The following is a 25,286-nucleotide window of genomic DNA, read 5'->3' as shown; positions in this document are numbered from 1 at the left end:
CAAAGAAGAATCCCCTCCACCCTCTCCTACTCACCCCACACAAGCCAGAGCACAACATCCAGTCATGTTATCTGCACAGCACTTACCATTCTCTGAAATGATCTTACTCATTAATTCATTTATTATTTGACTTTCTACCTCCACCCCACCTCAGCTGAATGCCGGCTCCCCAAGAGCCAGGATCCTGCCTGCCTTGTTCACTGTCTCATTTCCAGCACTCACAAAGCACATGGTAAATACTTGAAGCTCTGCTGAATAAACAGATCTGTGTCCTTACTCAAGAGGAGGGCATGCAAACCACTCCAGTATTCTTGCCTGGAGAATCCCATGGACAGAGGAGCCTGGCGGGCTACATCCATGCGGTCACAAAGAGTCGGACACGACTGAAGCGACAGCATGCATACACGTCCTGACCCAAATCCAATCCTACCTCTCCATGGCAACTCCTACATTGCTATATACAGACCCATCCTTGCTACTGGGATTGAGCACAACTTTTCTAACTGCCTCCCACTCCCCAGCACTTCAGCTAGAATAGCCTATGTCGCCTAAAATTGAACACATCCACGTCTTCCCACAGTGTGTTACCCCCACCCTTCAGCTAGATTCACGTTTACCGAGTGTAGCTCTATTTATGTTGCACAACTCTAAATATGACCCTTCAAAGGCATCCAGATTAAAAAATCAATCACTTGGCATTCAAAAGCACTGCCCAATCTGGCTCCATAAGAAAAACAATGACTAAATTAAGAAAAAAAAAGTCATGCTATTGTGTTTAAGTATTTTGAAAATATTGAAAAGAAAACCTGATAAAGCACCCGTGAGAAGCAAAGAGGACTCAGCTTTGGTGCCCAAGTAGTAAATCTGGGAACCTCTATACTTAGCAAAGCATTTCTTTGGGATGAAAAAGCTACTAGCGATTTTGAAAGGAGCGGGAAGAGCCTGGGAGGAGTGAGAAGCAGCACACAGCTAGTGATGACGAGAAGCTTCCCTCTGGCTCCCTTCCTGGCCCAAGCCACGACCTCAAGTCCAGTGACCATCCAGCCTCTCAACTTGGTCTCCCTACTTTGACCCCATATGTTTTACTACATTAGCCAAAGATTCATTTACAGATGAAAATAAAATCATGTCTTTCCCTGTCTGAAGCCCTGCATCAGCTTCCCAATAAATTTAAAACAAAACTCAAATGGCTGGTAAGGCCCATGGGGTCCAACATCCACTGACCTCCCTACTTCGGTCCCCGCTTCTCCCCACACTTTCCGGGCGCTGCCTTCTGTCCCTCCTCTAAAACGCCTGCATGCTAGGCCTGTACTTGCTGATCCCTCTTTCTGGACTGGACTAGTTCTGGTTTGCCTGAGACTGTCCTGGTTTTAGCACCAACGGTCCATGTCCTAAGAAATGTCTCAGGTCCTGGCAAACGGGGAGGGTTGGTTGCCTTCTTTGGCAGGATAGATGATTGCTTCTCATCACTCTCATTTCAGCTTAAATGTCCTTCCTCAGAATGGCCCTCTCTGCCAGGCAAACCAGAGTGGCTCGCCACCTCTACCCCCTCACTCTCTATCACATTACCCTGTTTTATTTTCTCCCCAGCATTTGTCAGTAGCTGAAATTATTTTGTCCTTGTATTTCCTTTCTTACTAATTCCCCATACTCTGATGTAAGCTCCTTGAAAACAAAGGCTTTTACCCTGCTACCCAGACAAGGCACTGGATTAACACTGAATGAATGAAGGTCATCTCAGCTATCCGAATCATAATTTAAAGGAAATCATAAACCGATGGAGTTGAAGGGGGAGAGGCACCTAGTGCATCCCTTATTATACTGACCATATAGTTAAGAACAGACCTAAAAAAGAGACAAAACATCAGTAAAATTGTCACTGAATCTATCTGAAGAACAGCAGCTTACAGAAAGCACATGGGGACAGGAAGAAGTCTCAGAGCAAAACAGAACTGAAGATGTAAAACACGTGCCCTGAAAAGGTAAAAGAGAGTCACAGAAGATTCTCAAGCAAGGATGTGTCCAGTGCACAGGTAATGAAATCAGGCAGAGAGAGTCCATGCCTTGGTTATTCTATAATCTTAAAGGAAAAGGTTAAAATTAAGAATAAGGTATTTCCTGCTGATCACCATGTTGGTACTGCCACAGCTGAATTCTGCACCAAAGCAAAACGGATAAGGAGGGACAGGATTATATTTTACATAAAATAATTTATAAGGAATGGTAAGAAGGGTCTTTTTGATAAGATGATACGTGAGCAGAGACCTAAAAAGAGAGAACGAGCTGTCTGTTTATCTGCAGATGACACTGCACAAGGCCCGGAAGGGAGAAACACGTTCAGTGCCCGTGTGTCAGCCAGGAGCTCAGGTGGGGCTGGAGTGGAGTGACAGAAGCCCCAGATCACACAGGACTTTTACGGAGGTGAAGGGGGTTGGGAGACACTTTGAAGGTAAAGCAGGCAATATATGCTGACTAGGCAAGGAATTGGGGAAGGGAAAAAAGAGGAAGAGAGAGGGACAGCTCCGAAGGTCTCTGGCCAGCACCAGAAGGACACAGATGTCATGAAGTGAAATGGGAGAGCCTGAGGCAGAAGGAGATCTGGGGTAAAATCAGGAGTTTGGTAGAGGGCATATTTAGCTTGAGGGAACTATCAGACTTCCAACTGGAAAAGTCTCATATCCTGAGCGTATACAAACACCCACACACATCAATATGCATGCAGAGCCTCAGGGACAGGTTTTGGCTGAGAAGCAAAACTAAGCATCATCTGTACAGAGAGGTGTTTAAAGCTATAAGACAGGATGAGATCAACAAGGGAGTACGAGCAGACAGAGTAGACAGAAGTGGTCCTAGAAATAGGTCCTGGTGCCCTTGACTGTTGAGAGATTAGGAAGACAGGAGATAGGAAACACCAGTGACGAGAGAAGCCCTAAGAGTGTCCCAAAGTCCATATGAAAACAGTTTCAAGAATGGGGGAGTGAGATCACATTAAATACTGCTAGAAGGTCAAGTAAAAAGAAAAGAGGGGTGCCCTTGAATTTACTATTGTGGAAGTCCCTGGGGAACATGGGAAGAGCTGCTATGGTGGCATGGTGAGACTGCAGCAGGTTCAAGAGCGAACAGAAGGAAAGTAAAACAGTAAGAATAAACTCTTTTAAGCACATTGCTGTAAAGAGGAACCAAAGATAGGGGAGTAGAGGAGAATGAGGGTCAAGGGAGTTTGTTCTGCTTTTTCAAGACTGAATATCCTCTCCTGTATTTATATGCTGTGGTGAATGGTCCACTGAGAGAGGAAAGTTAGTATCATAGGAAAAGGCCAATTCCACAGAATCCATACCTGCCCACCACAATTTTATCACACAGTAGGTAGTGACTGATTACACACAGTGCACTGAACCAAGCTTTCTATACTACAATATAACCTGGAAATTAATTTACTTCAGTCTACACAGATCTGCCCACTGCTTTTTAATGGCTACACAGTGTTCCTTTCTGTGATAGTATCATAAGCAGAAAGCCAGGTATGTATCTTTGTTTAGCTTCCCAAGTCAGTATTTTAGAAGTTGCTAAATTAATGGCAGGTGATGCTTAAAATTTTCTTATCTTATGATGAAAAATTTCAAATATAGGTAAAAATTGTGAATAGTATAATGAACTTTCATATATTCATCATTCAATTTCAACTATTATCCAGATATAGCCAAATCTGTTTAACCCACCTATCTCTTTTTTACTCCATTTTAAAGCATGTCCCAGACATCATGAAATTTCACTTCTGAATATTTCACTGCTGCTGCTGCTGCTGCCAAGTCGCTTCAGTCGTGTCCGACTCTGTGCGACCCCATAGATGGCAGCCCACCAGGCTCCCCCATCCCTGGGATTCTCCAGGCAAGAACACTGGAGTGGGTTGCCATTTCCTTCTCCAATGCATGAAAGTGAAGAGTGAAAGTGAAGTTGCTCAGTCGTGTCCAACTCTTAGTGACCCCATGGACTGCAGCCCACCAGGCTCCTCCATCCATGGGATTTTCCAGGCAAGAGTACTGGAGTGGGGTGCCATTGCCTTCTCCGCACTACTCATCTCTAAAAATATGGACATTTTCTTACATAATCACAATGCCATTATCATAACTTTAAAAATAAGAATATACTCCTTGGTTTCCTCTAATACTTATTTTACATTCAAATTCCAAATTGTCTCCAAATTTTCTTTTCTATAAATGGTCCATTGGATTCAGACTCCAAAAGTGACTCAAAGGTTTCTGTTTTAATCTATAGCAGGCCCTTGAGCATCTCCCCAACTTTTTATTTCATGCCACAGGCAAAGGCTTGTAGTTGTTCTATTTCCTCCAGGGCAGGTATGAGCTTTTGATCCTATATGTCTAAAAATATCTTTATGTTGTTTTTATGATTGATTGATATTTTGGCTGACTACCTGACTTCTGGGTTAGATATTGATTTCCCCCAGATTTTTTGAAGTACTGCCCCATTTTTACATCTAGTAACGAGACTGAACAGCCTGATGTTCTTCTTATACCTCATTATTTATACATGATTTTATTTTACCTCCAGAAGCTTTAGAATCCTCTTTGCTCCTGATAATCTGAAATGTCAAGATGAGGTGCCAGTGTGGACATTTTTCATTCACTGTGCCAAAGACCTTTTAATCTGGACATCAGTGTCCTTTAGTTTGACATTTTTCTTCTATTATTTCTTTGATAATATCTTATTTTCTGTTCTCTTTTGGGAACTACTGTTACTAAGTATCCAGAAGGATTATTCCTTTATGTCTTTTATCTTTTCATATTCTGAGAGTCCTTTTTCCATGACATCCTGCTCTGTTTTATGAACGCAGTATCTTCTCATATGTCTCACAGAGTAGTAAGTGCTAATGAGGTCTTTATCTTACTCTATTAGCTGTTTTTCTGATTTCTTTTTCTTATTTTTAGTTTCCAATCTAGAGACTTTCCTAGTTTGTCTAGAGTTTCTCAATGGTCTGCTTTAAAATTTTTTAAAGAACTTTATTAGTGTCATTTTAAAATGTACACAAAAGAAGAAAGAGTAGTATAATGAGCTCCCCGTGTGCCCAGCTCCTGGCTTCAATAATTATCACTACCTTGCCAAACTTTTAAATCTACTCCTCTCCCCTCCACACACACAGCTCTCCAAAGTCCTGGCTTTTACTTGTTTGGGGTGTTTCTTGTGTCTGCTCTTTTTTTTAAACAGTTCATCACTAGAAAGGAATGCTATGCACATGGTTGGGGAGGCTTGCTTATTAGAAGACATCACTGTGGGTGATTCACTGGGGCAGCAAGTCTTTAACTTATATGAACCCAAATGTCAGTACACTGGGGTCTTTTCTCCAGGGTCATTTGTTTTTTCAGACAAACATCAAGACTTTTGCCTGGGCGGCTGGCATCTGAGCACAAATGTTGTGTGTACCAGGAAAGGAGACGACAGTTCCTTTAACAAACTTGCAGTCTATACCCCCGTCTCACAATGGTTCTGTACCATACCTGATGCCACCAATCCTTAAGGCTCTCTAAGGCTGGATGTTGGTGAATCATCTCACTTCCTCTTGGGAATTCCCCTGAATGTATACTTTTAGTTTTGGCTTTCCCCATACTAAAGGACAAGAAGAGACACTATTATCTATCTCCCTCTCCTAAGGTCAAGGGATAAGAGATACTACTTAGAGCTGAGGAACAAGTAATAAAGGTTTAACTATAAGTTACAAAGATATCCTCCTCCAAAGAGGAATTAAAATGAATCAAATAAATACACTAGGAGGAAGGAAGAAAAAAAGGAGGTGAATTGAGCCAAATCCTCATCTGCCACAGCAAAAAACCAAAACACAAACACACAATATATGGAGTTAGTAAATCAAGAAACAGCAATGTAAATCTTTCACTTAGAGACATGAAAGTAACCACTAGAAGAAGGAAAAGCTGACACCATTAAAGTAACTATCTATAAGGAACATGCCAGGGATGGGGCAAGAGACTCCCACTTTTCATTGTGAGCTTAGAATGTACTACCTTAAATTTTATCCATTTGCATGTTTTTCTTTGACATGATTTTTAAAATTAAACCAAAGCATATCAAGGAAAGGGGAATTCTTTGATGTTTTTCCATTATTCTTAGGTGGTGGTGGTGGTGGTTTATTTGCTAAGTCAAGTCTGACTCTTGAGACCCCATGGACTATAGCCAGTCAGGTTCCTTTGTCCAGAAAAAAGACCTAAATCCTTTAACCAGCTGGTTAAGTTTGTTTGTAAACAATTATCTTTTTTTTTTCTTTTTTTTTTTTTAAAAGACATTCCTAGCTGTAAAACCTCTAGCAGATCAATTTGAAGGCTCACTCTGGCTAAGACATTTTATAAGAAAAGATCATTTTTTGAGAATACTGTGAAACTAGATAATAGAAAAAGAACAATGGATACTGAAAGGTTACTAAACTGATAGTTAGCTGGCAGGATGGATGACTGATTTCCCAGAACAAGTTTTAACCCCATAAAAGTTTATTAGAAATTGCTTCAGTGTCCTTTTTTTCTCCCTTCCCAGGAAGGCTAAAATTCTTCCCAGAAGCAGGCTGTTAAGTTACATCATTAAAAAAGGTTTTGTTGAACCTGGCTTGGAGCAATTTTTTCTTTTACAAGTCTCTACAAATACTACCTAGACATGTCAGTGCTGTCCAATAGAACTTTCTTTAATGATGGAAATGTTATCTTTGACATTCAATATGGTAGCCACTAGCCAGCCACATGTGGCTACTGAGCACTTGAACCATGGCTAATGTGACTGAGCAACTCAAGTTTTAACTGTATTTATTTCTGATTACTTTAAACTTCTGTTTAAATTAAACCACAGCTTCATGTGGCTACTGGCTACTGCACTGGACAGTGCAGATCTGGACTCTCATAGTTCCCAGTCTCTCCTCACCTCAAGCTCTGCTCTCTGCACTCATCCACTCTGTCATTTCCTATCACACATATGTCTGCTCCCACCACAGAGCTTTTGCACTTGTAGTCTCCTTTTCCTAGAATATTTTTCCCTCCCCTACCCCCAACTCCCTCATCTGTTTAGCTACTGTATTTCCTTCACTACCTCAAATTATGTTGTCCATTTATTTGTTCACTCGATTATGGTTGAAGTTTTGTCTCTCTCCCACCACCACTCAACCCACCCACTAGTCAAGATACAAGCTCCATTTGAGCAAGGATCCTACTCCCTTGCCCATCACTGTATTCCCACCACCTAAACACCACTGTGCCTGGCTCTCAGTAGATACTTTGCCAATATCTACTGAATGAATGAATGATTGCCTTTCACAGTTTCAATCATCTCTCTCTCGGAGACTCCCAAAATCCATCTGTAGACACAATCTTGCTACTGTAATCTAGTTCCAAATTTCCAGCAAGCTCATGAGCATTTCTCCTTAAAAACCCCACTGTCTACATATTAACTATTGTTATCTCCATTCTGTTGCTAGATTAACCTTCAAAACGCCTGGCTTTACTTGTGTCATACAACTCCAAATAAAGAAACCTTCAAAGCACATCCAAGAGGAAAACCAATTTTGAGGCAAGAGTGAATATACTGCACAAGTACTCCAAGTTTTTTAGGTCCCATGTACACTAACATAAAAAGAAAGCAAGTAAAAATGTCTCTGCAAAGACACAGGATTAGAAAGTGAAACTCACCACAAGTTCAAAAGTGTCCATGAAGACAGAATGTCCCTTAGGTGTTTTCTCATTCAGGCTGGCAGGAGACCAGATCCAATAGAAGTAAGTGCCGTCTGAAGAAAGGTGCACAGTGCTCATAGTGCTGCCAACAGGGAGGTGATTGGCTGGCATTGGCACCACCTGGCACACCTGGACAAGAAAGAGAGGAAAACTTCATTAGTGTGACATGTAAATTCTGTTTCTATCAATTCATCATTAATGCCGTTAAGTCCAAGAAGAGAATTCAGAAAAAAAAAAAAAGAGAATTCAGTAAGCTTCCTGATCAAAATAAAACTGACATTTATCTCTAAGAATAATATATGAAAATCACATGACAAATATATAAAACTTTATACAACAAGCCATGCAACATATTAAAAGATCCTTGAGATTAATTCAAATTACATTTTAATAGGAAAAAAAAGTATTTACTAAACACTTTAAATCTGCTTTGCATGTGTTTTATCAAATATTTATTTTTTAAAAAGTCTTAGAGAAATAGTACTTTCTGAAATTTCCTTAGTAAACAAATTTAAGACTTTATTATATGTAAAGGACAGGAACTATATCCTATTCATCTTTATACTTTCAGCACCTAATTTAGAGTCTAACTCAAAAATTAATAATTATGGAAGGAAACAAAAAGAGAAGGCAAGAAGAAAACAAGAGGGAAAGCAAAGAAGAAAGAGGAGAAAGGCCAGATGAAGGCACATACAAGCTCCTAACTTAGAACACGAGACCTTATTGAAATTTACCATGTCCATCAGGAAGAAAGAGACAAACAGCCATTCTCTACATTAGACATGAAGGCATGTGTTTCTAATAGCAAACATCCTTCTGTTTAAGTATAATGAATAAGTTCTGCATCATTTCACATTAAGTGTGCAGTTATATACTAATTTTTATTGCCAGAGAAAAGCACTTAAAATAATAGAAAATAAGAATCAAGAAACCTGCTTTTTTTTTTTTTTAATCCAAGAATAGGAGCAGAACTGAAAATTCCCAAAGAAAAATAATTAGACATGGTCAGGTTCCTTCAGGGAACAGTAAGAATGACCTTCAGTTACTCCATTTCTTTGGGTGAACCACTACTTTTCCTCAGGTTACTTTTGACCCCTGAACTCATGTTATGAACTTTTTTCCAGACTTGTTTTGTCTACCTCAAAAGTTTAAAAAGTCATGGAGTTGCTGTCACTACACTTTGAAATATGTAATGCCAATAAGTCTATAAAGTTAACCGCTACTGAATGGCCTAAGTGAAGTCGCTCAGTCGTGTCTGACTTTGCTCCTCCATCCATGGAATTTTCCAGGCAAGAATATTGGAGTGGGTTGCCATTTCCTTCTCCAGGGGATCTTCCCGACCCAGGGATTGAACCCGGGTCTCCCGCATTGTAGGCAGACGCTTTACCATCTGAGCCACCAGGGAAGTCACTGAGTGGCCTAAGGCACTCCCAAATCATTCTAATGCACATATCTAGTTAGTGAACACTGCTTTCTTGGACAACAGTTTTTACGAGAACACAGGATACTAACATTACTTCAAGTGTAAATCACATTCTAAGATTTAACATCTGTTTAATTCCCTAGCTTATAACTCCATTGCAAATAAATATAGGCAGTGTTCTCATCTATCTGAATTACTGATAGGAAATGGAGTTAATATGGCCTCTATTTATTCACTTTTTCATCTAACAATTTCTGAGTACCTCCAATCTGCTCTGGAGATGCAATGGTGACAACTCCAGGAAAAACACCGCTGAGAGGCAAACAAGAAAAGGTGTAACATCTCACTTAAGCCCTGGCTATGACTACTCTCAGGGCGCTCACTCCACAGACGGCAACTCTAACTGTTGTGTTTGAATTTGGTTGAAAGGCAGAAAGCTGTAGCATAAAGAACTCAGACTCTAGAGTGGATGGGTTCAAGTCCTCTTGCTGCCATTACTGTGTGCCAAGATACTTAAGCTCTCTGAGCTCACTCTTCCACTGAAGGACAAACACTTACTGGATGCTTACAAGGTGCCTAGCCTCAGCTGCCTTAACTGTAAGATGAAACTGCCCTAGTTATACCTCCCAGGTAGTACGTGTCAACTGCCCAAACCAGGGCCTGGCACAGAAAGACAAGCTTATTATCATTATCATCAATCAAGTGCTGTGGCTACATTCTAGGAACACAAATATGAGTAAGACAGTGTCCAAAACTAAAGGTGTGTGTGGTCTTGGCGAGTAGTTCCACACGAGAGTAGGTGATTTCAATATAATGTGGCAAGTGACATCACAGAGTGCTACGAGAGCACCATGGATGAGCTCGATCCTGGGCACAGGATGATTTTATCTAAACTCACTTCAAAGCTCCTGTTCCCACAGAAAGGCTGTTTAGAACAAACTCAATAAGGGAAATACTGTCTTTTCAAAATAGATCTAGTTGGAAAAAAAAAAAAAGCTGGTATTTATACCATCTTTGACGCTCTAGAATTTTTTTAAATCAAAAAAGTTTGTCCTGGGATGATTTGGGAGACTGCAATTGATGTATATATTATTGTTTCTATGTATAAAATAGATAACTAATGAAGACATACTGTATAGCACAGAGAACTCTACTCAGTGCTCTGTGTAGTAACCTAAATGGGAAGGAAATCCAAAAGAGAGGAGGTACATGTACACATATAGCTGATTCATTCTGCTGTACAATAGAAAACTAACACAACTGTTGTAAAGCAACTGTAGTCCAATAAAAAGTAACTAAAAAAAAAAGTTTGTCTTTGGCCTTAGAAACTCTAACAGCACATTCACTCAGATCATGTAGGAAAACTTAAGACACTAGAGAAAAAACAGAATGCCCAAAACAATGACAGTTAAAAGGATGTCACTCTGGCAGGAAACTACTTCTGTAACACCTTACGGAAAAACCCAAACGAACCCAAGGTATCACCTGTGTTATTCCTTCTGATTATGTCACGAACTTTGCTTACCATCTCCAAAATATAAAACACAAAGCCTTGGTGTCCTGTTTACCTGAAGGGTATTCTGGTCAATGACCTGGAAAAGGGAGTGAGGTTTATTGTCAAAAGATACAGGCCGGTGGAGAAGACTGCCACTGCCAAAAGCAAGCCATCCTGGTTCCAGTTCCTCGTTCCGGCAGTACACAAAACCTCTGCGGGGGAAAAGGTACACAGGCTAAGTCAGCAGGTCAGGTCTGACACCCGACAATGAGCTACCACAGACAAAACTATATTTCCCTCCTCATTTCTTTTCAATGATTAAGTATACAAAACATCTGAAGGAGAATAAACATATTAACTTTGAGACTGACAAACTATGGTAAATATTAATTTCCCACAACAAACTGGAGAGGAGAAAAGGTTGGGGAAACAATCTAATTAAATATACATAAGGATCTCAAACTGTGGTTTCTTTTGGCAGCAATTCATAGATCTTATATCTCAACTGAAAAAAAAAAATCACTGCTGATCCAATGTCAAATCCAAGGACAAAGAGACTTAACTAGAAATACACCCATTTTTTGACATGGAGAAGTCACTAATATAGAAATTCTGATCATGGAGGGATTTTTGGCTAGAAGCTACAAACAATGATCTTAGGCTACCAAACTCAATTTTTATAGAGTCAAAAACAAAGCTGAAATGCATTAATAAAACCAGGAAAAGAAAGTGACAATAAGAGAAAGCCAGAATCATATGAAGTCATTCAGATTTGTTTAGTCACTAGTCAGTCTACAGGGAGTTAGCACGCACTCCCAGGTGTCTTCACCACAGATTTACGTAATGAGGAAAATGTTCCAGCCAAATTATTCAGCAAGTTCCATGCAACTGACCTGAGAGTACCATGTAATCCAGACCCCAATTTGCTTACTCCTCTTCCAACTGAGTTAGTAGTATACAGGTAAAGACCATCTGCCGTGAGACAGCGTCCCAAGTCAGCATCTGAAATCGTTTTTTCACAGGTAAATTATATACATGCTTTTTCTAATGAAATTATAAATGTGCTTTTTCTAATGAAAAAGCCATTAGGAGGCTGAGTGAAAGATAATTTCCCACTTTTAAGATAAGTGCTTCTTGAGAACTCCCTGGTGATCCAGTGATTAAGACTCAATGCTCTCATGGCCAGGGCCCCAAGTTTGATCCCTGGTCTCAGAACTAAGATCACCACAAGCTGTGGAGTACAGCCAAAAATAATAATAATAAAGTAAGTGCTTCAGTGTGACTTCCAGGGAAGACAGCTCAAACCCCTAAATCAAACTTCAAAATGCATGTAGGGTTAGGGACCAAGATCAGGGAAAGAGGTCAGACAGTTATTGTCAGGAGAATCTGGTTCAGTCTGCAAAAGATTTTTCTTTTTTCTTTCTGAATAGCAAAAATTCATTCCTAACTCTAATCTGAAATGACTAAGAATACAATACTTTCCCTAAGGAGTGCATAATAAAAAAAGGTAGAAGATTCAAGAGTTTGGGACACTTATTAGTTGACTTTGGACCTCTCTGAATTTCAGTTTCTGCAGCTCTAAGATGAAGACAGTATGTACCTTAAGAGTGACTGTGATGGTTGAATGAGACAATATAAGCAAACACCACACTGTTCTCTGGTACAAAGCCAGTGCCCCTTAAATGGCAAATGATATTATATTGATAGACTAATGATAATTTGAACTAGAATCTGCTCCTTGTGGATTTTTCCATCAAGAGATCCTAATTTTAAATATCTGGAGTGTTGTGCTCAGTTGCTTCAGTCATGTCTGACTCTTTATGATCCTACAGACTGTAGCCGACCAGGCTCTTCAGTCCATGGGATCCTCTAAGAATACTGGAGTGGGTTGCCACACCTTCCTCCAGGGCATTTTCCTGATCAAGGGATTGAACCCACGTCTCCTGCTTTGTGGATGGATTCTTTACTGCTGGGCCACTGGGAAGCCCAAATTTCTGGAATGACACAGTACAAAAGTATAATACTGCTTCTATTTAAAAACAGCAATATATTTCCCTTTTGGTATATCTTCCCCAAGCTAAAACAAAGTTTCTCTCTGAATGATAGTAAATGGTTTACTAAAACATTCTAGAGAATTTACCTTAAAGAAAGAACATATAAATAAAACATTGTGCTTATTTTCAAAATCAATCCACTTACTATGTTTAAGTGGAGTTTCTTTACTACTTGTCATATTAGAGGAAATTCAATGTCACAGCACTCAAATTGGTACTGAGTATGTGGTTGGGAAGATCCTCTAGAGGAAGAAAATGGCAACCCACTCCAGTATTCCTGCCTGGAGAATCCCATGGACAGAGAAGCCTGCCTGGTAGGCTACAGTCCATGGGGTTGCGAAGAGTCAGACACGACTGAAGCGACAGCACACATGCACATCCACATGCACATCCACATGTGATTATCTTAAAAATTCAGTCTACTAATCCAAGATAACTGAGACTTGTTCCTACTGGTTCTTCAAAAAACGGTTAAGTAGGTCATCATTTTAAAAATACTAATTTCATTCCTTAAACATTTTAACTTACAACTTATAAATAGACACTTATTCACCATTATTTAGATTAAGGTCAAGGCCTTTTGAGTATGGATCTGACAGGGAGTGGGAGTGAAGGGGACAGAACAATAAATAAGATGGGCCAGAGCTGACACTTGCTGAAGCTGAGTGTTTACTATAGAATTTACTATAGAATTCTTTCAACTTCTGTGTATGTTGAATTTTTCCAGTATTAAAAGTTAAATAAGATTACATTTTAAATTTTTATAAGAAAAACATCCTCTAGCCAGAAGCAAAACCAAAGGTACAACAGACTGAAGGGCATACAGATCAGCTTGATACCATCATCCTCAATGAGAAATTACATGTCTGTGAGATTCTCTAGGCAAGAATACTGGGGAAGGTTGCCATGCCCACCTCCAGGGGATCTTCCCAACCCAGGGATCAAACCCATGTCTCTTATGTCTCTTGCATTGGCAAGTGGGTTCTTTACCACTAGCACCACCTGAGAAGCCCAAAAGGACTAAAGGAGAGAGTGAAGAAAAGGGTTTTGGTTTTATATGAATTTGTTTATTTCTGCCCATAATGTTTAAGAACTTCCTGGGCACTGCAGGTTTTCACTTCTCCTGTTGACTCTAATTGAGTCAGTGAAGGTAGTAACTCACATCCCAAAGTCTTGCCTGCTCCTCTCATCACTTTAGCATGATTATCTGGAATAAACAGGGGACCATGAAAAGGCACAGGCACCAGACAAGAGATGGGGGGTGGCCCATCGCTGAGACTGCACCCCATTCCCCTACGGTTATCTGAGAAAGTTGCCCCCATCAAGGGAATGAAATGAAAGGGTAGGGAGAATAGACTCTGAATCCCACCCTAAATTCTTAGACAACGTCAATTTCTTAGAGATCGTTCTAAAGCATTCCATTTCTAAATGGAAACGATTTCCTAGGGTTTTTTAAAAATTCTTAACTTTTATCAGTTATGCAATATTTAATGATATAATCACAAGTACCATCTACAATAACAAACAGGTTTGGAAGCAAGGCGGACTCCTTGCAAGGCTGCAACTCCAGATGTGGAAGCAGCAGGACACAGACTATAAAAAGAGTGTATTGGCCTCATGGGTTGTGTGTGCCATGGCACACTGGTCAGTACATCCACCAAAGAAAGAAAGAGGCCTAATTCATCTGGCAAGTCAGTTAACTGCAGGACATTTCAGAGACCTTCTGCCATTTTCGCTGAGATCACAGAGTAAACAGATATGTAATAGTTGTGAAATTGTGTAAAAACACTTTAATCTCCTTTGTTTAAAGGAGATACTTCACAATTCATGCTCCTTTGAACAATCTTTTTTTTTTTTTTTTGCTTTTAGGACAAGAGGGTTCACCAACACACACACACAATAAATTACTCAAAGAAACAGAATCAGGCAGCAAGACCTGATACTCTACTCGTGGATATAAAAATGCAACTTAAGGCTCCCATGCCCAAATTTAAATACTCAGGAATCAATTTAAGTAACTCATGCCTCATTGGCAGGACTGTACAGATGATCCTTTTCCCTTTCGATAGTAAAACCTATCCATTTTCTTACCTCACTCAGTATCAGCTTTTATACTTTTACTGATAAAGCAGACAATGAACGCACTGTATAGGAAGCTTGAGCTCTTAATTAAAAGGAACACAGAGTCATATCTAAATCGTTTGCCACAATGATTTAAAACCACTCTTTTCATATCTTAATCTCAATCACAGGACCCAAACCCTTGCATTACCTTTATTTTCAGAACTGGAGCCAGTGTTGCTATCTGGTGCAGGCAGCATGTCTTCATACCCCCAGGATACTATATGTTTGCCACCAAGCAAACAGGAGGGGGATCCAGGCCCCCCTTCCAAAAGCAACAGCCTAAAAGAGGAAGGTAGAGAATCATAAAGACACTGACACTATCCATTCCAGCAAGAAGATAAAAGTCAATTTACCATCTCAAAGAGCAGAAAACTACAATAGTTCTACACAAATACTATGTATCTGAAAAGACATTCATGAAACTTATATTTTTACATTAAAAAATTATGAAGTGGTGCTTATAATAAATTTGTAGCTGTGTGTAAAAATGTATATATTTTACATGTATACATGTATGAGAGAAAGGAAGGGATGGAGAGAGAGGGGTATGAACTAGGAAATACATACAACATTTGGAGTGGTTATCTTTGAGTAGCGAAATTATGAACAACTTTCACTTTTTTTACTTTATATCTTAACATATTATCATCTTGAAATCTACAATAAAAATTCAAGACAAGCTATTGCATTTTTTTAATCCACTAAAATTAAAAAATGAAAAACAACATGCTTTTTTAAGAAGGAAAAAACAAAATTCTTACTTACAATGATTAGAATAGCACACTTACTTAAAAACATGAGTCATTAATTGATTAAAAAAAAAAGAGTTTAGCAATTTACTTATTGGAAGAGCTTTAATTCTCCAGGCTCACTTGTGTAGGAGGAGGGTGAGGATCCAAAGTGACAGCTTACCTATACAGCACATCCGCTACAGGCAGGGACCCTACATCAGTCTGTTTCTGTAATAGATGGACTGTATGAACAAAAGTTTTCAATGATCCCCTAAAAAAAGAGGGAACAGAAAATCACTGAAATTGAAATGTCAAATAATAAGGTTGTTGATGTCAATGTTATTAATCACATGGGAAGCTTCCAAAATAAGTCTGTGTCTGCTGAGCAACTGAGCATGTACACATGCTGCCAGTCAGTAGATGTGTTGTACAAAATATCAGATATACTTGCCTCTTACCATGCTGGTTCTTCTTGTATTTGCAAAAGTAAATTATCTCCCCCTAACATGAAAGTTCAAAACAGAAAGCTCAAGCACAAAGAACAGGTGGTGATTATGCCTGGATACTCTTTCATCAAGTCAATCTCTAGTCTAGAGGACAGATTTCATTGGAAGAGGTTACATTTAAAGTCTAGCAGTATTTCCAGGCTTAAATTTTTTAATATCTTTGTTAAGTTCATCCACTTTACATCTCACCAACCCCCATCACATTAAATATGACCAAAAAGAAAAACATTCAAATAATACTTTGTGCTGAAGGGTATTCCTTCTGCTTTCCCCTGCTGTGAAGTATGTGATTGTAATGTTTGCAGAGCTCACAAAGACCCGATTTCCTTTTGGTTCCAAATGCTTGAAGGCCTGGGAAGTCTGTAATACAGTCAGCAGGATCTAAAAGAAGGTGCTTTTAAGATGTACAAGACTTACCTGGCCAGGTCCCAAGTATAAATCACCTTAAGAACATTTCCTGAACTAAATGATCATGGGTATCAGATGGGCTGACTTCAGACTGCTGCCTTATTTCTCAGCCAAGGCTTTAATTGCTAGGTATCATGTGCCTAAACCTCACAAGAAATGAAATACCCAACAGAGGATCAAGGAGGCCTAGAGTCCTCCTCTTAATTGTCCCCTTCCCTATCTCTGGTGTTCAAAAGAATCAAAGCCAAAGAACCATAATGGCAGGGAGGCAGCAGATAGAGTGTAAAAGCACAAGCTGGGAGAAAAGACCCCTAGGCTCCGAAACCAGGCTCTGGCACTCACCAGCGGCATCATCTCAGTCCTGTTGCCAAACTTCTATAGGTTTTTACTTCATCATCTGTCCAACAAGGATACCTCCCTGGGTTACAACGAGGTTAAAATTAACGGGCAAGGGCACACTGGAATATCTAAAACCAGTAAGCCAACTGTAAGATATTACTGGCTGCCAGATTCAGACATTAGAGTAAAATTTAGACTCCATCCGCGGCTCCTAAGCCCCAACATGGTCTGGACCCTCCTCTCCCACCTCCCCTTCTACCACTGCATTCCAGCCCCCTGCTCACTTTGCTGTCCCTCAGCTACCCCAAGGACAGGAGGATGATCAGATTTGTGCTGCTTGCTGCTCCTCTTGCCTGGAACTCCCTGTTACTGGCTTTTTTGTGTGGCTGGCTCTGTGTCAACTGTCTAGGCCTCAGCTCAAATGTTATCTCTTCAGTAAGGTCTTCCCTGGCATCTCTAGCTAATGCTGGCCTCTACCTCCTCTTAAGTTATTCTCTATTAGCAAAATATCCTGATTTGTCTTCTTACTATGAATATCTTTCTCTGGAAATTATCCTATACATTCATTCATTGCTAGATGTCTGTCTCTCTCTCACGTAAACTTTGCAATCTTAGGGACCATCTACTTTGTTCACTGCTATGTTCCTACTGCCTAGAAGAGTCCCTTGCCTGTGGTAAATGAGCAATAATGATTGACAAAATGCAATCTACTCAACTGTAAAATTAGAGATCATGAGTCACCCACTGTGAGTCACTATTTCTCTAAGACCTAGCAAGGTTCCTGGCACATCAGAAGTGTTCAATAAATGTTAGCTAATTGAAATGAATGAATATCTTCAAAATAATTTTTTGGAAACACTGTTCTGTCTTTGAGAACATCAATCTCAAAAGTTCAATAATATGCTCCTAAACACGTCATTAAAAGAGATAATCCAACCCTGAAAAGCATATGACTTCTGAGGTAAATAAAGTCCAGACAAGGTGATAATATTAGCAACAGAATGTAGGCACTATCTAAGACAAAAACAACACACACACACACACATCCAAGAAGAAGAAAATGAAAACACTCATTTCTGCTGGATGGACTTTGGAATCTCAAGTACACGAAGCAATTTCAATAACCATCTGTTGGTTCAGACTAAATTAGGGCACAATAAAAAAGTGAGTTTCATGACCCCATGTTTATTAAAACATCTGAAAGTAAAGAGTTGGTAGTTATTCCAAACATCCTAAATCTGTCTAAAGATAGACAAAAAAATTTCCCAAAGTAGGACTTTTGCATTAATAACAAATCTATTTAGGGCTCAAAACTGTCTTCTGCATATCCAAAAATTAATAAATAAATCCAATATAAAGCCTTTACAGGGAAACTCATTTTGGTACCACCCAATAACGTCTCCAGAATTAAGCTCATGTCAGGATTTCCATAATCAACTACAGTCTTCCAGGATCTAAAAGTAGGCTACGACAGTTTGCTCAGGGCAAAGAAACTGACAATACATGTTGGTGCCATTTTGCCTTAAAAACAGCTTGAGATTGAACCATCTGAAGGTCAACTTTGAATCCATAAAAATAGAGGAAGGAGTCTAAGGCCTTCGTAATCCTCCAAGAAGTTACCCACATTTGCTTTGCTAACAAAAGGAAGAACTCAATCAAAGAAAAAATTCTGAAGGGAGAGGGACAGATTAGAACATTAACCTGTCAGACCATGGTCCTAATGGTCCCTAGACAATTAGGTTAGAAGAAAGCAAAGGCAGTGAACCTTTTCTTCACAATATGTGAGAGGGATCAACAGTTTACTGAGCAGGAGAATGTAAGAAATCCTCTCCTGGAAAAGTAACTCCAAGAATATTTCTTATTGACGGTTATCAATGACATCAACTTACATGCGAAGGACAGTACACTATTAAAAATCTTATACACACACACACACACACACACACATATGTATACATACACAGAGAGATCTTTCAATCAGATTGATGGAGCCAAGCATCAAGGTCCAGAAATATAATTTGTGACCATATCTGTGTGACCGAGTCCAGGTGAGTAATAACCCATTCACTGACACACTCCTTACAGACACGTGTCACAAAAAAATTTAAATGCTCTACACATTTTTTTCACTGTCCTTCTGGGAGAAATATAGATATAACATCCTCCACTAACCACTGGATGTAAAACACAAATCATCTAAGGGTAAGTAGATAATGGCAAGTGTTAATTCTCCATTTTAAACTGTTTAAGCTGTTATCATGATATAACACAAAGCAAGACCTTGAACTTGGGTTCCAGCTCCAACTCCTGGTGCCAAGTTTTGTTGAAAACATCTTAGGCACTGTCAAGGCTGTGAAATTCAATACTGAAAACAAAGAAGGACTTCTGAATGTTAAGACTTCCATCAAATATGCTTGCTCACTCATTCACTCACCCAACCCAGGCAGCAGCAGTCACAAGGTCACCAGGGGGTACCTTTGATTTTCCTTACCTGGCACATGCCAAAGCCACGAGGGCAGCAGCAGCATTTTCTTTTTGCTTATGTGGGATGTGTTGGCCTGTGTCAGAAGTCTCCTCTAGCCAGGAGCATAGCAAAGTTTCAATTCCATTGAGACAGTCAGCAGGCTCCTTGGTCAGGCTCAAAGGCTGGCAGTCGCGAAGGCAGTTCAATAGCACCTCAGCAGTGATGTTACAGAGAGAGGGGTCTGTTCTACTCTGGGACTGAATAAGGGGGAAGACCAGCAGGAGCCCCATCCTTGATGTGAAGGGAGCTTGCTCGGGTTGCTGCAACAAGCCCTGGCGTTTGAGCAAGGCCAAAGTTTCTTCATCACCTGAACTCTCCCTTTCATGCTGTTCTTCCAAGGCCAGCTGGCGCTGGGCATTCCACAGTCCTCGCAAGGCATTCAGGCGGTATTCCAGCAGGCGGGCATAGGCGTTGCTCTGATTCCCACAAACAGAGCGCAGACGTTCTGCTAATTCCGTTGGGTTCTTGGTCTCAAATGTTAAAATCTAAGGAAAGAACCAGTAGAGAGGAAGTTGCTATGTATTGCTTCCACCACCACTCTCATCTATGATAAGAGTAAATCTATCCACTGGTATCTAAAAATGGTCCACATCACGGCAGCCTGGATGGAAGGAGAGTTTGGGGGAGAATGGATACTTGTATATATATAGCTGAGTTCCTTTGCTGTCCACCTGAAACTATCACAACATTGTTAACTGGCAATACCCCAATACAAAATTAAAGTTTAAAATTAAAATTTTAAAGTTAAAAGTTAAAAAAATGGTCCACATCAAAAAATCTTTTGTGACCAAATATGAAAATGTGTGCTATAAAGCCAGGCTGTTGATGGAGATTTTCTTTTCTTGGCATTTCTGCTAATGTTACTATTAAAAGTGAGATTAGAACGTGAATCATGAAAATAGTTAAATATGGAAGTCAAAGTTAATTTGAATAACTTATCTTAGAAAGCTGAGGCATAAATATTTATTCAATCAATTTACAAATCTGTCTCTAACTTCTATTACCAATTAGATTGTCAATAAAAATAGAACAAGTTTCATCTTCAAAATCTAAAATACCTATTAATAAATGATTGCTTATTATTCTCTCCGCTTGAGGAGCATTCCACTCTTACTACTGTTAATCCATTATTTCAATTGGTGACATCATAAATAGATTTATACAGTTCTCATTGATAGCAGAACCACTATTTTCTTTCCAAAAACATACTATTATCAGGAGACCTCCTTGAGATTTTCAGCAGCTGGGGAAATAATAAAACCTCAATCAACTAAGAAATAGATACTAAGATAAAGAATCAAACTAAATTTATGATGCAAAGAGTTTATACACGGAAGTTTGACTAAGTTAAGATGAATAGACTGTTATAACCAGCAAATAAAGGCAGGCACTCCCGAAGCAAGCATATTAAAATAGATTATCAGCCACCAGAGGTGTCTGGTTCTCAGTAGACCAGAAAGTCAGGATGGGAAGAGGCTTGGAACAAAAGCAAAGAAAATGCTGTCAAGTCATTGGCACTGGGATTTTAAAGGGTCATAGGTCATTCTATTTTGCTCATAAACTGCAAAATCCTTTTTTTTAACCTCAAATTTTGCCCTTAAATCCTGTAACTGCCTAGCTTAGCTATACATGCAAGCCACTAAACTAAAAAAATGTTCAGTTTAAAAAAACATTCTAATTCAGAAAATTAACTACATGTATATCTCATTTAACTGATTTAAAAAAATAGTCAACCCAGTTAAAAGCAACCAATTCAAACTTCAGTGCCAATGTCAGGTCAGAAATAATATCCAAATGCCATAACATTTCAACCAACAACTTAGCAATAAAAAGAAATGAACTACTGATCCCCACAACCTCAGTGAATCTCAATGGCATTTTGTTGAGTGAGAGAAATCAATTTCAAAAGGTTCCATCTGCATGATTCTATTTATTACTTCCTGGGGAAAAAAATGTATAGGGATTAAAAAAAACAGATCAATGGTTGCCAGAGGTTGGGGTACACGCAGGGTGTGACTATTTAGGGAGAGTATAAGAAGGTTCATGAAGACAAACTGTTCTATACCTTGAACAGCACTGGTGGTCACATGAATCTTACATGTGCTAAGTGGTTGCATGAATCTTACATGTGTTAACTGGTTACATGAATTAATATATGTGTTAAGAGTCATAGCACTGTACTTACCCCCCCAAAAAATGTCAATTTTACCATACGATAATTTTTAAACAAAATTTTTAAAAGTTCTAACCAGGCAATAGTTGTATTCAACTAGGTATCACTGGGTAAAGCTATATTGCAAATCATATTATTAAAAATAAGAACTAGGGACATTTCTACTTAGTTTTTACTAAAGAGTATCAAACAGATGATTATAATGTCCTTTACCATCAAGTCATACAAATTTCATCATCCCACCCTTTTGTCTAGATTCAAACACAAATTACACTTTTGATTATTTTTCACAAATGGTAACAGATAAAATAACTACAAATTCCTTTAGAAAGGATCGCATTTCAGAGGTGACTATCTACCCTGAAGTAATCATACCTAAGGAAGCTAGCTTGCCTATTTTCTTTTTTTTTTTAAGATCTCCCCTCAAAAAGTCAGTAACCAGCTTCCACCATCATGGTTAACAATCAAAGATGGAGATACTTTTAATGTGAAAAACCACAGAATTTTAAATTTGGTCATCTCAAGTTATGAAGGTCTAAACAAATTTTGTTACATTTTTTTTAAATTTTATTTTATTTTTAAACTTTACATAATTGTATTAGTTTTGCCAAATATCAAAATAAATCCGCCACAGGTATACATTTGTGATTTCTACCCAGTAAAACCCTTTGATACACAATACATATGCACTCCAGATACATTTTTACTTATGCTACACTGAGCAGCTACTTATGTTATATGAAGCAACTCCTGAAAAATTCAATATAGGCTTTTATTGGACACAAGAATCAAACAACAATTCAGTATCATTCAGTTCAGTCGCTCAGTTGTGTCTGACTCTTTGCGACCCAAGAACTGCAGCCCTCCAGGCTTCCCTGTCTATCGCCAACTCCCAGAGCTTGCTCAAACTCATGTCCAGCGAGTCGGTGATGCCATCCAACCATCTCATCCTCTGTCATCCCCTTCACGTCCTGCCTTCAATCTTTCCCAGCATCAGGATCTTTTCTAATGAGTCAGTTCTTCACATCAGGTGGCCAAAGTATTGGAGCCTCAGCTTCAGCATCAGTCCTTCCAATGAATATTCAGGACTGATTTCCTTTAGGATTGACTGATTTGATCCCCTTGCTGTTCAAGGGACTCTCAAGAGTCTTCTCTAAACACAGTTCAAAAGCATCAATTCTTCGGCGTTTAGCTTTCTTTACAGTCCAACTCTCACATCCATACATGACTACTGGAAAAACTATAGCTTTGACTAGACAGGCCTTTGTCAGCAAAGTAATGTCTCTGCTTTTTAATATGCTGTCTAGGTTGGTCATAGCTTTCCTTCCAAGGAAGAAGCATCTTTTAAATTTCATGGTTGCAGTCACCATCTGCAGTGATTTTGGAGTCTAAGAAAATAAAGTCTGTCACTGTTTCCATTGTTTCCCGATCTGTTTGCCATGAAGTGATGGGACCAGATGCCATGATCTTAGTTTTTTGAATGTTGAGTTTTAGGCCAGCTTTTTCACTCGCCTCCTTCACTTTTAAGAGGCTCTTTAGTTCCTCTTTGCTTTCTGCCATAAGGGTAGTGTCATCTGCATATCTGATGTTGATATTTCCCCATGCAATCCTGATTCCAGCTTGTGCTTCATCTAGCCTGGCATTTCACATGATGTATTCTGCATGTAAGTTAAATAAGCAGGGTGACAGTATACAGCTTTGATGTACTCCTTTCCCAATTTGGAACCAGTCCATTGTTCCATGTGTGGTTTTAACTGTTGCTTCTTGACCTGCATACAGATTTCTCAAGAGGCAATTAGGGGCTTCCTTGATAGCTCAGTTGGTAAAGAATCCACCTGCAATGCAGGAGACTCCAGTTCAATTCCTCCTGGAGAAGAAATAGGCTACCCACTCCAGTATTCTTGGGCTTCCCTTGTGGCTCAGCTGGTAAAGAATCACCTGCAATGCGGGAGATCTGGGTTTGATCCGTGGGTTGGGAAGATCCCCTAGAGAAGGGAAAGGCTACCCACTCCAGTATTCTGGCCTGGAGAAGTCCATGGGGTCGCAAAGAGTCGGACACAACCAAGCAACTTTCAATAAGGTGGTGTGGTATTCCCATCTCTAAGAATTTTCCATAGTTCATTGTGATCCACACAGTCAAAGGCTTTTTAGCATATTCAATGAAATAGAAATAGATGTTTTTCTGGAATTCTCTTGCTTTTTCTATGATCCAATGGATCCTGCCAATTTGATCTCTGGTTCCTCTGCCTTTTCTAAAGTAACATTGCTGCTGCTGCTGCTGCTAAGTCGCTTCAGTTGTGTCCGACTCTGTGAGACCCCACAGATGGCAGCCCACCAGGCTCCCCTGCCCCTGGGATTCTCTGGGCAAGAACACTGGAGTGGGTTGCATTTCCTTCTCCAATGCATGAAAGTGAAAAGTGAAAGTGAAGTTGCTCAGTCGTGTCCGACTCTTAGGGACCCCATGGACTGTAGACCACCAGGCTCCTCCGTCCATGGGATTTTCCAGGCAAGAGTACTGGAGTGGGTTGCCATTGCCTTCTCCGAAAGTAACATTAAACTCAACTATTTACTTTTATTACTAAATGCTTCTGAAATTTGTTCCTTCATGTTTCATAAAATGATGTATATGGCAGAATCTGAGGTTAACTTCAAATATTAAGATTATCTGAAAAAATACATACTACTACATTTTTCTGATGGTTCTATTTCTTACAAGCACTTTAGTTATATTTTTAGCATTCCACTTGAAAGACAAATATTCTGAAAGGATTTGATTAACCAAGTAATACATAATATACACACTTAAGTGACTGTTATGTTTATTGATTTAGCAGTACCTAAAGCACACTATGCTTTCAGAAATCCATTAGGTTACTCAGCATTATCCATTTCAATGGCCTCTTATGAAAACTAAGAACTGTCTGATATGCTGCTGTTTTTAAGAATTCTAAAGTTTGAAAGTCATGGCCTAAAATCATTTTATAAAGAGAAAGAGATCATACCTTTGGGTTTTAGTGAGTTAGCTATGGAGGATCTTTTCTGGTACTTACGAATATTAAATAATTTGTCTCTGATGCTCATACAAAACCACTACTCTTAGTAACAGTTCTTGATCAAGAAGATAAAAGACCAAAATATCATTAGAAAATTAAATTTTTTTTAAAAAAGGAAAAAGGCTATTTCAGGAAAAGGGAAGATCCCTGACACCTTTAATCAGAAGACAGGTTTACTAACTGTACGTTGGTGACAATGCTGATGTCACCAAAGTATTAAGGGAATGACACTCAAAATATTAACTCAAAGCCTTAATGTAATTTTTCATCATACATGACATATATGTTTTGAAGCTAAAAAACAATCATTCTGGAAAGCTGAGAGAAAGGAGGCAAAATATTCTTTACCAGCCATATCTAGCTTTGAACAAGACTCCAGTATCGACAGAAGAGTTAGAGAGGATTGTATCATTTTAACCAACTTTTTTTTCATTTGGGAAACACAGAACATATACCTACCAGTCATGATGCGAAATATGGTAGGACTAAGCATACCTTATTGTATGCTAAATAATAAGAGGCTTTTCGGGTAATAGAAAATATAGTATATACACATTAGGAAATTAACTAGACTAATAAATCAGTAGAAAAATCAAGATTAGGGAATGAACTACTATACCCTCCTAAATGTAAATCTCAATTTCCATATACTTTGCTGTTCAGAATACCAGAGATGTAATTCTCTAAAAGGGTCAATATGTAGCTAAAACATATATA

The 25,286-nt window shown here is 39.1% G+C and overlaps 1 protein-coding gene across 11 annotated transcripts in view; it reads right to left on the bottom strand.

Annotated features, from left to right (window-relative positions):
• Positions 1–25,286, bottom strand: part of HECTD4 (HECT domain E3 ubiquitin protein ligase 4) — a 173,888-nt gene that overhangs the window by 97,354 nt on the left and 51,248 nt on the right. For all 11 annotated transcript variants that reach the window (XR_015144611.1, XM_086348151.1, XM_086348152.1 and 8 more), the window contains 6 exons: positions 19,311–19,828; positions 15,748–15,837; positions 14,984–15,114; positions 11,551–11,659; positions 10,731–10,869; positions 7,698–7,868 (listed from right to left, as the gene is read on the bottom strand). Coding sequence is in view for 10 of the 11 variants with exons in the window: in XM_086348151.1 (XP_086204277.1) it covers positions 7,698–7,868; positions 10,731–10,869; positions 11,551–11,659; positions 14,984–15,114; positions 15,748–15,837; positions 19,311–19,828 (1,158 nt within the window). In the remaining variant the exon portion in view is untranslated. The remainder of the gene's footprint in view (positions 1–7,697; positions 7,869–10,730; positions 10,870–11,550; positions 11,660–14,983; positions 15,115–15,747; positions 15,838–19,310; positions 19,829–25,286) is intronic.

Source organism: Bos grunniens, chromosome 17 (assembly GCF_055505025.1).
Source record: "Bos grunniens cultivar Pamir isolate PY7600 chromosome 17, Bosgru_T2T1.0, whole genome shotgun sequence".
Lineage (NCBI taxonomy): Eukaryota > Metazoa > Chordata > Mammalia > Artiodactyla > Bovidae > Bos > Bos grunniens.
Note: the sequence above shows the minus strand (reverse complement) of the source record. Positions and strands in the feature narration are given on the sequence as shown.